This window comes from Caretta caretta, chromosome 2 (genome assembly GCF_965140235.1).
Source record: "Caretta caretta isolate rCarCar2 chromosome 2, rCarCar1.hap1, whole genome shotgun sequence".
Taxonomy (NCBI): Eukaryota; Metazoa; Chordata; order Testudines; family Cheloniidae; genus Caretta; species Caretta caretta.
The window spans coordinates 9,324,483-9,338,277 of NC_134207.1; the positions used below are offsets into that span (position 1 = coordinate 9,324,483).

Here is a 13,795-nt window from a genome sequence, read left to right on the forward strand (position 1 = left end):
AATTGCATCACATTCTTGGCTCATGTTCAATTTGTGATCCACTGTAACCCCCGGAGCCTTTTCAAGAGTACTACCGCCCAGCCAGATACACCCTGTGCTGCAGTTCTGAAGTCGATGTTTCCTGCCTCATATAGTACTTTGCATTTGTCTAGATTGAACGTCCTGTCTCAGGGCCGGGTCCTAACCTTCCCCTGGGTCTGGGAGCAGCAACATGCAGGCAGGGCATAGCTCCTGAGGGATGGGTTTGATGGTGGGAGCAGGCAAAGGGGCTGTGGCAGAGGAGGAGGCTAGAAGAAATGTGAAGCTCCCTCAGGGAAGATGAGCTTTTTCCAGTGCATGCTGGCACGGGGGAAAAGCACAGGATGAGAGTTAATAGCCCATTTTTCTGCCATACTCTGTCTTTGAGTATATAGAAAACGCCTTCTCGTGCCTGGGATATTGCTCAGAGCACTGAACTGGGAGCCAGACCCAGGTTCTAATCCCAGTTCTGCCACTGGTCTTCTGGGCCTCCGTTTCCCCATCTGTAAATGAGGGTAATGATACTGACCTCTTTAGTATAGCGCTTTGAGATCTAGGGATGAAACGCCCTGTGTAAGAGTTAGATGATGAAGTTGTTATTCAGTGCAGATCATCCCAAGGGCCTGCGCTTGCCCTGCAAATCTAATGCAGCAAAGTTGTCCTTTCCATTGAGGAGACCTAATGGTTCCATGGTCCCTCAAGCTGAGAGAGATCCTGACATCCCTGGCTCTCGTATTGCAGCTGCAATTACAAAACATTACTATATTAAGGAGAGAAGAGTCAAGCTCCAGGCAGCCAGATGGCCAGCGGAGGGACAAAACGCTTAGTACAGAGGCCTTGTCTACACTAATCCTGTAAATCGATGTCAGTTATGCTAGTTAAGGAACGTAAACTAGATAACTTAAGTTGATGTAGCTTACGTCGACTTAAAGCGGTACCTACACCGTGCTTTGTTGACGGGAGGCGCTTTCCCATTGACATAGCCTCTGCCTCTCATTGAGGTGGATTGATTAAGTCAGTGGGAGAGACTCTCCCATCTACTTATTGCATCTTCACCAGACTTGTTGAATCGATGAAGAAGCTATAGCTCAGTGGTTTCAGCCTTGGCCTAAACCCAGGGTTGTGAGCTCAATCCTTGAGGGGACCATTTAGGGATCTGGGGCAAAAAAATTGGGGATTGGTCCTGCTTTGAGCAGGGTGTTGGATTGGATGACCTCCTGAGGTCCCTTCCAACCCTGATATTCTATGATTTTAGGGGGAGGGATAGCTCGGTGGTTTGAGCATTGGCCTGCTAAACCCGGGGTTGTGAGTTCAATTCTTGAGGGGGCCATTTAGGGATCTGGGGCAAAAATTGGAGGATTGGTCCTGCTTTGAGCAGGGGGTTGGACTAGATGACCTCCTGAGGTCCCTTCGAACCCTGAGATTCTATGATTTTATGATGCCGCTGTATGAATCGCAGAGGCGCCGGTTTAGCCCATAGTGAAGACATGCCCTATGTTTGGCACACACAGGGATTGGATGGCTCCCGTGGTTTGAGGATCTAGGAGATGCTCCAGTTGGATGATGAGATCTGAAACCCTTGAGCTTATGTAGACTGTTGGTCCAGACCCGTTACTTTGTAAGTAATTTAGTGACCTTAATAAGGTATTTTAATTTAGGGGTTGGCAATGGCAAAAAATAAAAAAGACCATAATCTCAGGATGTTAGGTAGATTTGGGAGGAGCAGCATTGATTTATTTGATATTCATGTGATGATTGTCTGATGAATTTATTTTCTCTTTGACTGTTCTGTTGTGCGTTAGACAGGGAATGTTACAGTAAGTTTAGCAGTAGTTATCTGATTATGTGTTTTGTGATCGTATTAGTTATTATCTATTGGAGGTAGTTAATAAAGCCCATACATTAGAAAAGTGGTTTCAAATCCATTTTCTTTAGCTAAACGACAAGGAGGAGCTATCGGACTACCTAGAATCTTGGGTAGGATAGAACAGAACAAATCATCTTTTATACTTGCAATCTTTGTATTCATTGTTCTCATAGGCTTAAGTCAGTGAATGTTTGAGTGCATAGGCCCCAATTCAGCAAAGCACTCAAGCGTGTGCTTCAATCTCGCTGCCTTCAATGGGTCTTAATGTTAAGTGATTTGCTAAATTCAGGGGTCTTGGAGGTGCTTGGGTGACGGGTGCTATAAAAGGGTGACATGTTTTTATTATTTATTTATTGCAGTGTGGAGATTTGCCTGGATGATCTTTGTTTAGCAGCTCAGTTCCTGATATAGTTTTCCACCAGAGAGATTTTTCCCTCTGTTAGCTGGTTGGCCACCAGCTGATTATTTTTAGTAGCAATAGCTGTGATTGGTGATTACTAAATCATCCCATGTGGAGAGATTGTGGGTTGGATCGCCTACTTACTGGGTCTTTGCTGTTTTGTTGTGGGGGGAGGGCATTGTATTCAGGACATTGATTGGCATCAACTCTATTGGTAGAATTGCCAGTTATGGAACTAATATATCTGGGAGTCTGATATCAGTGTTAACAACTGAGATGCTTGGCTGGCTAAACCACTGTAGAGAGTTCCCGGACCTGTAACGTAGGGTTTTAATGCAGTTCTAGTGATGGCTGTGAAAACTGGAAGGCTCTCAGTAAGCATGCACGGCAGGTTGCTGTTTTGTAAGCAGGGCTCAGGGCTTCAGCCTCTAGGTGGTTGAAATCTGTCCCAGGTCAGAACTGACCCAAAGTAGTTTCCATCTGCCAACGGTTTGAGCTTGGAGCTCTCTGTCTTATTCCCTGTTGAGCTGTGTCCCCACCGCACAATTTGTGATCCTCCACTGGCCCCCTAATTGTTAGAGACGTCAATACTTGTCCTCCCAGCACAGGGGTGGAGACTAAATTACCCTTCCTTCCTTAGGTACAATGTCAGGTGCTCAGATAGCCCAGTGATTACTATGGCATAAATGCCTAGAGAGACAGTCAAGGTGGGTGAGGGAATATCTGTGATTGGACCAACTTCGATTGGTGAGAGGGACCAGCTTTCAAGCTACACAGAGCTCTTCTTCAGGTCTGGGGAAGGTTTCACAGCTAAACACAAGGTGGAACAGACTTAAGCATAAGGAGTTAACATATGTTGCAAGAGACCATTCACAGCCTGACAGATGGTCCTTCCAGGCCAGTGTTGAGGCAGGTTAGCAGAGCTGGGTAGGAAAGATGTCTCTATCCTGGGCCTTCTCCATGGCTAAACAGAGCTCTTCATTCTGGTGGGCTGCCCATCTGGTTGAGAGAGGAAACCCATCCCTGCAGGACTGAGTAGTTGAAACTGTGCTGGCTATAGCTGCTGCTGAGGTTTTGAAGGCGTGTTGCTAACTGCTCTTTCTCTGACCCCTTCCAGAATGGCCGAAATGCTTTACATGTGGCTGCTGCCCACTCGAAGGAGGAGATCATCCGACTGCTGCTGGCTGGAAAGGCAGATCCCAATGTCCCCGGAGGGGTATGTGCACATATGGGGGCATGGTAGGGGGGAGCGTCATTGCCCTTGAAGTCTCCTCTTCCGTTTCTTCAGCCGAATGGTAATTCTGAACAGGGCCGCGCCTGGGACTGGCTCTTGCCCCACTGCCACCATTCGTTTAAAAGCTGATATTGGCAAAACAAAGTACCCATGGCACGTTAGACTTGGAGCGAGTCTGCTGCATTGCTACTATGCTGATCACTGTTAATACACTGGAACCACTTTGCCCTTCTATAGCATCTCCCACTGTGGATCCCAGAGAAGCTGTGATCCACTCTGTGAAATACATGGGGAATTCCTGCTTTAGTCCACATTCTCTTCCGTCCAGGCTTCTTCCCTAAAGGGTATTCTCCAGGCTGTTTCAACTGTCCCAAGCAACGGGGTTCCTGTCACTTCCCTAGCGGGGACCATTTCACAACCAAATAGACCTCAAGATTGAGAACTTCTTGCCCACCCCTTTTTCTCCCCAGTATTCAGTCCTCACCCGTCCCCAAGCATTCAGCCATTGCTCAGTTGGAACCGATTAGTGCTCTCCTTTCGCCCAAGGCTGGCCTGGTGGGCCGAGCATCTGTCCACCTGAATGCAGGGGAATTTTTTCCACTCCAACAAGAGGGGAAACACATCTAAGAAAAATGACTCTTGTGTGCAGGCGGCTGTTTGCATGGACGGCATTCCAGCTTCCAGATGACGTGTGCTTTCCTCCTCGATTGCGTCTGCTGTCAGCTGTGAAGGCAGGGAAATGCTTTTCTGCTCTGTTACCTTCCCTTTGGCAGCGCGGTCAGGGGTGTTCCAGATGCAGCCCAGAGATGTTCTTTTCTACCATTCCTTTGTGCACTGTGCTGTTTCCAGGCAATCATTTCGTTGGCCCCCATAAAGCTCTGTGGTACTATATACATTAAAAAAGAAACCTGTAAAATTGGCTCAGGTCTTAAACAGCCCAGGGATGTTCTGCTCAACCTCTGATTTACAAGGTCTCTCTTGCCCTGTCTCTGGGTGAGCGTGAGATGACTCAGAGAAAAATACACCTACTAGATAATAGCCAGGGCCTCTCATAGAATATCAGGGTTGGAAGGGACCTCGGGAGGTCATCTAGTCCAACCCCCTGCTCAAAGCAGGACCAATCCCCAATTAAATCATCCCAGCCAGGGCTTTGTCAAGCCTGACCTTAAAAACTTCTAAGGAAGGAGATTCTACCACCTCCCTAGGTAACACATTCCAGTGCTTCACCACCCTCCTAGTGAAAAAGTTTTTCCTAATATCCAACCTAAACCTCCTCCACTGCAACTTGAGACCATTACTCCTTGTCCTGTCCTCTTCTACCACTGAGAATAGTCTAGAACCATCCTCTCTGGAACCACCTCTCAGGTAGTTGAAAGCAGCTATCAAATCCCCCCTCATTCTTCTCTTCTGCAGACTAAACAATCCCAGTTCCCTCAGCCTCTCCTCATAAGTCATGTGTTCCAGACCCCTAATTATTTTTGTTGCCCTAGTACTGACTGCTGTACTGGGAATTAATCTGATATCATGGCTCTTTAAGCCCTGAGCGCAGAGGCAAGAGAACTGGCCAGCCCTCCTTCCCTCCTCTGAAGACTGCCTTTCCCTCCTCAGCACTCATTCACTCCTTCTCCCAGCCTGCTTATCTCACCCTTCTGTCTGCTCTGGCTTCCTGGTGCTTCACTTGCTGCCCCTCCTCCTAGTTGCAGACTAGGCAAAAGACACAGGAGTACATTGCAGTTACTGGGCTGGGAGGCAGTTCCAGCCGTGGGGAATGGGATTTGCCTGAGGTCTGCATGCCAGGGGTTCTGGCAATGGGGAAACAGGAAGCACGGGGAGTACATAGAGAAAAAAAAATGCAAGTGGAAATCAAGAGGTGTACTGGGAAGACAGACTCCACGTCTCTTGGTAACTGGCCTACAGACAAAATAAACTCAAGCACCACTCCCGCATCTCCTGTCAGACCTCCCTCTGGCCCAGTTTGTGTCTCTGTATTTGCCATATCTACCTGCAGCGAGCTGAAGTGCTTTAGAATTCATGCAACCAGGAGACCTATGGGAGTTTCCATAATACATGCATAAAGCCAGACCCAATGCATGCAGAAGGGTCCCAGAGGGAGGTCAGCCAGAAGTCCCTCTCTAGCACCTGTGCTCTCCTTAAAGAGACAGAAGTTCCCCCATTTCTTCAATGGACAACAAGTCCTAACCCCGGAGCACTGAGCTATTTATCAGGCACTCTTGGCACATGCTGGCCACTGGCTATAGCTATCTCGGTGAGTGTTTTCAGTGTCCAATAGATGGAAGAACATTGTGCCAACCCCACAGTTATCAGCTTCCGTCCTTAATGAAACTCCTTCAGGAACTGCCACCAGCTGCTCTTCTACTCACTGAGATGGTGGCTGCCCGCTGACGTTTACTCTTCCATCAGTCCTGATAATCCCGATCCTCATCCAGTGGTGAACATTGACTTCAGCCACTTCTTTTCTGCCTGCTGATTTCTGAGCCATCTGCCTCGTTTCCAAGTTTCCTTTCTCTGGCCCACCTAGTCTGTCCCGCCTCTTCTCTCCTCCGTGTTACGATCCACCTGCAGCGCTCTGGCTAGTTCAGTTTTCTCCAGGAGACTGGACACTTCTGTTGGCTCTGTTCAATGGTTCCTAGTGTTCTCCCTTTCATGTTAGTCCTGTGCTTAGGGCTGTCCCTGTGGATATGTCCCAAGGTTTGTCTACTCGGCAAACTGAAGTGTGAGTGCAGCACAGGTAGATGCCCTGGCGTTAGCTTCCCCTGGGCTAGTAATAGCAGTTAAAACACAGGCCCTGGGCTTCAGCACAGGTTAGCCACTCAAATCTGTGTCTGGGGTCCCCAAAGGGCTTGTACAGCCCACGCTGAATCCCGCGTCACCCCGCTGCTAGAGTGGGTATGTCTATCCAGGGCCGGCCCTAGACCAAATGGCACCTGAGGCAAGGAGCGTCTCTGGCGCCCCTCCTCCATTTGTTGAACTTCTGAACATCTTTCAGCACCCTGAGCCCAGGCCCCCCAAGTCTGGCACCCCAGGCGGTCACCTGGGTCGTCTGCCCCTAAATCCGGCCCTGTGTCTCTCCACGCTGCTATCACACCTCAGACTGCAGAGTGGGCCTAACCCCGAGTCGATGGTAGCCTGGGTTTCACGCACCGTGGAAAGAACTATTCTCCCTTTTGAGGACTCATCGGTGGGCTGGACATGAACAAAGAGAACTTCTGAAACCTCCAGAACCCTCGTCTAGAGCTGGTTGAAACATTTTTGATGGAAGAATTTTCTGTCAGAAAATGTAATTTTGTCAAAATCTCAACTTTTCATGGGAAGGTATCAATTTCCACTATGACTGAAAAATTGGAAATGATTCATTTGAACTTTGTTCTATTTTGATAATGTGAAAACATTTTATGCAGACTTCTATATTACATTATATTTCAATGTTACATGTATAATATTTTGTATTGTTTTGACATTATTGAGATGAAATGTTTTGATGTTTGTGAACTGAAATTTTTTTGGCATTTTTTTTTCTTCAAAATATTTGGAATTTTGACTTTTCATCCCCATTCCGGATGATTTTTTTTTTTTAATGTTGGAATTTTTTGTGGGACAGAAATTCTGCTTTCCAGCCAGCTCTTCCTTTCCCAGCCCTCCCTAAGGCTTCAGATACAAACTAGGATGGATTTTGCTTTCTCTTTCCACCTTGTGGTATCCCAGCTCTGTGTAGATTATGACAGTGATTGGCTCTCTGTAAATATCTGATGCATAGATTGGATTGCTAGTGAGTCTACCACAAAGGGTAAGGACAAAGGCTGTCTCTTGGACACTGCAACACCAGACGAATAGGTTTCAAACCTCCCTCGAGCATGTGTCCTTAAAGGAATTCATAAAACAGCATAACCTGAGGGCTGAATTCTGCATCTTTCCTGGCCACACATGGATCCTTCTTTCTTATCACTCCCTTTAATTGTAAACAACAAGAGCTCTTCTCTTCCTTGGGCTCACTTGGAGGGGGAGAGTTGATACATAAGGGGAGAAGGGAGCCCGTACTTTTGGTTTGTTTAGGATGCTCAGCTGGGACTCTCTGGTTGAGGCTAGAAGGCCAAGAGCCACGTTTGTTGTTCTTCTTGAAGCCCCCCTGTAACTCCCAGTGGAGCAGAGGACTTTCTTCCTGCTCTCCAGCCGACACATGGCCGACAGCCCCCTGCTCTGTTGCCTTTGCTGAACGGGAGTGAGTTCAAAGCCTACACATCCCAGCTGTCTGTGATTAGAACAGTGATTAGCTCAATAACACAGAGGGTCCCAGGATGCTTCTCTCAAGTGGGACGGGGGAGGAGGACCCAGTTCCTAACGCTGGAGAGAGCATGAGAGATACCTAGTGCCTTTTCATGAGGGTTCCTCCCTTCTCTGTAAAGCACAAAATGAGCTGCAGCCTGCTTTGTGCAGCCTGGATCCCAGAGCTGGCCACTTGCCTGCATTCCTGAGAGAGCTCCTCTGGTTTCCTATGTGAAGTCTGTTCTTACCCTGAACCTGCATTCCCCTGCTCGGTTTTGTGAGCTTAGCCAGCCAGCGAGGATGACAATAATGAAAGGGAAACAACTTTCCTGACCTTCAGCGGTGCAGCCCGAGAGACACCAGGGGTGGACCATTGCTGAGTTATTTATTCACAGCACAGAGAGAGCTGTAGGCTGGATGGGTTACCTGGTACAGGCAGTTTGCATTAGTTCATTGATGTCTACAAGCTGTTAGGCATTCATGTGCCTTGGTGCTGGGTGCATAAAAAAAGTCAATGAACACCTCAATATAATATGCTTTTATGCCCCCCGGGTGAGTAACAGTTAGCTTATTCCTAACATCTCGTGCTGAGCACTGTTAGCCCTGGTCAGGATGCAGATGGAGGACCTTCCAGGCACTGCAGGAAGTGGGGCTGGTGATCCAGAAGGAGGTGCTTTTCCCTGAGCCGAGGATCCATTGTGGCATTGGGTTACTACCACTGGAGGTGGGAAGGGGGGAAATGTGACTGGGGTCTCTGCCTCTCCCTCCATTTATTTGTGACCCTTACTTTTAGGGAAGGGAGTGGGAATGAAGGAGGGGGAGATGAGCGTCCAGCCCAGCCTTGAGCCGTGCCTCACTCTGCTGTGCTGGGCTACGTCCCTTACATTTACAAACAACAGCCTTGCAGAGCTCAGAGACCTGAATCCAGATCACTAAGCCTGTGGGGACCAAAAGTTGTAACCAGCTGCTGTTTGTCCTCTCACTTGTGTTAATTGACCTGGGAGGTCCGTCAATCTGTCTATTCATTCGTGTGCCGCAGTGTTTTATACTGCTGCCCATCACCACAGTATCCAAGCATCTTCCATGTAAAATCCATAGCAATAGCCATGTCCCTAGTGGACTTCATGGAGGCCTTAGTCCTCTTCCAAGCTACCACCGCTGGTTCCCTTGTTGGTGCTCTTAGCAAAGACCATGGAGGCTGACCTACCCTGCCCTCCAGGCCAGGGCTGAGGTATCTTGGCTTAGAGAATCTGCACAGGCTCAAACCCATGTTGTGCCTATTCTGAAGAGAGAGACCCCATCCAGGGTCACCTCCAACCCGGTGCCAGTGAGATGGGAGAAACTGAATTCCTCTTCCATTGAGTGCTGCTGTTCACTTCAGCCTAAGGTCCTAAGTTCTTACTCTGTGGGTGCCTGGGATGGTGTCAGCAGAGGAGAGAATGGGGAAGGTGAATCCCAGGCAGCCACGATGGTTGCAGTGGGGAACACAGACACATGCATGTGTTGTGGTCATGGGCAAGGAGGGATCTCAGTGGAACACCATGTGCCATTTTGTGTAGGGCCAGGTAATCGCTGGGAGAACCCTGCTTCAACATGGTCTGTGAATAGCCCCCAGTGTGGATCTTTGTGAGTGAAGTAGGTGCTGGGTTGGTAATCCTGCCAGCTGACATCATTTATCAACAGGACAGGGGCAGCAGCAAGGCCGGCTTCCCCGGCTCTGTCCTGCCTTGATCCACGGGCAGCGTTCGAGAGCCGTTCAGGCTCATTTCCTTTCAGTGCTTGGCTCTGGCTGCTCGCTGGCAGTGCCACTTGGGACCAAGACCTTTCCCCCTCAGGGACTGAGACCAACTTTCATTTCTCATGGGCCACCGCACAGGTACCCTTCCCCCCATATCCAAATGTGTCTTTAGGGAAACAAAACTCCTCTTTCTCTTATTAACAGCGCCTTTGTCCCCGAGCTGCCCATTCAGAGGGGTAGACAACTATGCATAATGGAGCCATTGTTTGGGCAGATTTCCCATCCTACCTCAGGAGAAAGAACTCCCCTGCTGCTTTCTCCCATGTCTAGTTAATCGGGCATTGCCACTGATGTTCGGCAGCGTGGTGGCCTGTGGCAGCCCTGTGAAAAGACAGCAGACAGGTCTGGAGCAAGGGGCTGCTGTTTGGAACCTTGTGTCCCTCGTCCCAGGGCCAGCGTCTGAGGTTAACGCCGGGCATAAGCGAAGAATGGGCTCCCGATGAACTGGGCAGTGAGTGGGAGCAGGAGTTGTGGCGGTAACAGGCGGGATTCTTCTCCCCACTCCCAGGGAGTCCTTGTGTCAATACCCTGGTTCTGGAAGGGTGCCAGCAGCAGGCCTTGCTCTTCCACTTCACACCGGCAGCCTGCCCTCGCTGAGCTGAATTCAGCTGTGCTCTTTGTCCCCTGAAGGACTGAAAAGAAATGAGGGATGGATTTGGCAAGGGCTTTGTGAGGGGAAGGAGCTTAAATACCAGACAGATGCCTTCAGGCTTGTCTACACTAGAAAGTCCTATTGCTTTAACTATAGCAGTACCATTAAAGATGCACAAACACCATACCCCAGTGTGGACAGTTATATCAGTATAAAACTGCTTAGATATATAGCTGTTCCCGTACAGGAAGGGAAATCACTGTCACCTTTATACTGGTGTAACCTGGTCTATACTACAGCTTTTACCTGCATAAATCTATCAGTAAGATATCACACCCCTAACCAACAGAACTATACTGGGAAAACTTGTGTGTGTAGACGAAGCCTTAGCAATCTAGCTTCGCTCTTGTTAGATAAAGATAATGAACAGAGCACTCCCTAAGGGTGCATTTTCTGACCCTTCCCAATCCCAGGTCTGAATCGAAGTGTGTTTTCGGGGCACCAAATGGAGTGAGGGTTAGCAACCTGGCTTAAAGAAATCATCGGGGCAAAGCATGACTGTACCTTAAACAACATCTCAGCGTGATGTTGATCCTTGCCTGAGGTCTGGGTTTTCCTTCATTTTTCTAGCTTCTTTTCCAACAGCTGGATGGGTGGGAGGATCTGGCCTAAAGGATGCTCATCAGTGGCTTTAGTACTGCCCTCCTTATGGGCGGCAGGAGTAATGGGCCCCACTGGTCCTGCCTCCCACACCTGTAGCCTCCTCACTAAGGGCTCTGTGAGAAGCAGGTGCCGGTGGTGTGGTGCAGCACTCCCAGGGGTATTTATTGTGCCCTGGGTCCCATTGGGTTAAATCCACTGAACAGTTTTGGAGGGCATCACCTGCTCTTGTGCTGAGCCCAGGACACTGTGTGAGAGTGAGGGGCTCACTGGGAAAGAGGCCTCCATTCAGGACTCCAGCAGAGGTCCAGGCGGCTCTTTAGTAGGGACATCTCCTCATGCAGGGGTTAAATTCTGGCCCCTTTCCATGAACAAGAGCCAGCGAGGGGAGCAGGGAAAGCAGTCCAGCATGATAAAGGGCTGTGCTGAGTGTTGGCACCTGCCAGCTGGCACATCTGAATGGTGGCTGTGAATGACAGGAGGAAGGCAGGCTACCCACACAGCGCTAATCCTGTTCTATGGAGGTCACCCCCCACTGCCTTTCTGAGCCATTGTTGTTGGGCCCTCTGCCCTTACCCCACACTTGGAGCAGCAACAAAGGGAAGTGGGGAAACAGCATTCAAATTCCCAGGGAATGCAGGGGTGCCTTTAAGATTCAGTTTGAGTGTTCACCTTTGTTCCATTTAGGATATCTCCTTGGGAAATGCTAATGCATAAGGCAGGGCCCAGCAAGCCATGCCTGAGAGAGGGCTGTAGTGGTAACTGAATGAGTTAAGTGAAAAATCTTGGGCCAAGACATTTGCATGGGCATCTTCTGTCCTATTCGCTGCGAAAGCAAATGATATCACTGGGTTGCCCGCGTTCTAGCTGCCTGCATTCTGTTAGAAATGAACATGGTCTATTGCAAATGAACAGTGGCTCCATCAATGAAGTTTGCAGTGATCATTTTGAAAGAATGATGGATGAGGAGAACTCAGTGGAGGAATTAAGACATGTCCACTAAACTCTGGGGCATAATAGATTGCATTCGAGAGGAAGAGATTGCAGAGGGAGAAGGTACATGGGCCAGACAAAGTACAGGGAGATGCAGTGTCATCAGTGGGAAGGTATCAGGTATCTTACAGGTTGGTTTAATGTTATTCTGAAGAAAGGGAAAATGCCGGATGAATGACATAAAAGCTTTGTGGTGCTTATAGTTAAACATAAAGGCAATGTTACACTGAGTGCTAATTATGGCCCAATTAAGCTGAAGTCACGTGCTATGAAAGTAAGGGAGATGATTACGAAAAGTGTCTCTGTTAAATGGTTGGAATTTGGCAGGGCCAGTATGGATTCATGCTGGGAAGGAGCACGACTGATGCCACTGATGCGATGAATCCTCATGGAGAAGTTCAGTGAAAAAAAGATGGCAACTGGACATGGTCTTTGTGGACCTGGAGAAGACGCAGGCTTACGTCCCAAGGTGTCTGTGGCAGAGAGGTGTGCCAGAAGGATATGTCCATCTTCTCCAGGATACGTATGATGGAGTGACTACTGTCGTCAAAACTACCTGGGGCTCCAGTCGAGAATTTCCAGTCGATGTTGGCCTACATCCGGGTTCAGCATTGAGCCCCTTTTTGTTTGCAGTTGTCGTGGCTGTGATAAGTGAGAGTGCATGGGGAGAGTTGCCTTGGAACACACGGTTGGCTGATGATTTAGTGATCTGTGCAGTAGATCGTGAGACCCTGCAAGCTGACTTTAAACTGCAGCAACATCGTTTGGAGTGGGCTTAGAGGAACATAAATACCGAGGCTCAGTGGTTGCTGATGATGGTGCCATTTTGAGTGATGTCCGGTATTGTACTAACCTTGCCAGGTGCAAATGGCAGGAGCATGACCCCGGTTGTCTGGGACAAAAAGATGCCAATAAAGATGAAAGGTAGAGTGTCTAAAACTGTAATTCAACCCATCTTAATGTATGGGACAGAATGAGGGCCAGCCACAGGGAAGCAAATCGGTATGGTCGCCACCATGGAAATGAAGATGTTGAGGTGGTAAAGTATTTGGACACTCCTTGGTAGGTTGTAAGGGGCCTAATGTGGGTTGCTCCAGTTGCAGACAAGTGGAGGGAGGCTAGGCTACACTGCTGTGGGCATATCTAGCAGAGAGCTGAGAGATGTATTGGTAGGATGGCTCTTGCAATAGTTGTGGACAGAAGGTGACCAAGAGGGGGAACCAAAGACTCGGTACATGGATCAGCGGACCTCCAAGAGATCAATCAACACAGCAGCCTGGTGTATGATGATGAGTATTGAAAGAAGGCTATAAAAGTCACCGACCTCGAACAGGGAAGTGGCAAGGAAGAAGATGACGACCACCCGGGGTCTAGCTGGCAGGGTGGCAGCTGGGACGGCATGGGAGGTTACTTGGCACCTAGATGCAGCGGAGGGCTTTGGCACTCTGGAGATGACACAGCTTTTCTTTCCCTCCCCGTGTGGAGAGTTGGAGGTGACTCAGATTTTTGTGGACTAGGGCTTGAATTTCGAATTTCCAACTTTGACCTCAGCCATCTGCCCCACTCCAGTATTCAACCCAGCCTTTGGTCCTGCATCCAATACCGGTGCATAAATAAAACTAGTTTAATCATGTTGCTATTTGAATTGTCACTGGTAGGCTTCAGTGTCAGTCATATCAGATGAAGGGTCGCAATTCACACCCCTCCAAGTTATTGCTTCATGCACATTTGCAGGCTTGGGACAGGGCACTGCATCAGCTGACACATGAAGGGTTAATTCGGAGCCCGAAGGGCTAGAAATGGGGTTGTGTTGTAACTGAAAGCTTAGATTTTGCAGCAGTGAGCCGACTTTGCGACTGCAGAAAGCCAGACGCTCTGCCTGCAGCTTGCAGAGCGGCTGTGCATGTTGGAAGCATGCTGGAGCGTGTGCTTCTCTGTATAAAGCACCTGCA

The 13,795-nt window shown here is 48.9% G+C and overlaps 1 protein-coding gene across 6 annotated transcripts in view; it reads left to right on the forward strand.

The window, feature by feature from the left end:
- Positions 1–13,795, forward strand: part of LOC125632890 (uncharacterized) — a 79,023-nt gene that overhangs the window by 11,960 nt on the left and 53,268 nt on the right. For 5 of the 6 annotated variants that reach the window (XR_007355442.2, XM_048841763.2, XM_048841766.2 and 2 more), the window contains exon 3: positions 3,403–3,501. Coding sequence is in view for 4 of the 6 variants with exons in the window: in XM_048841763.2 (XP_048697720.2) it covers positions 3,403–3,501 (99 nt within the window). In the remaining 2 variants the exon portion in view is untranslated. Of the gene's footprint in view, positions 1–1,529; positions 1,637–3,402; positions 3,502–13,795 lie in introns of all 6 variants that reach the window. The other variant, XM_048841769.2, reaches the window with a different exon arrangement.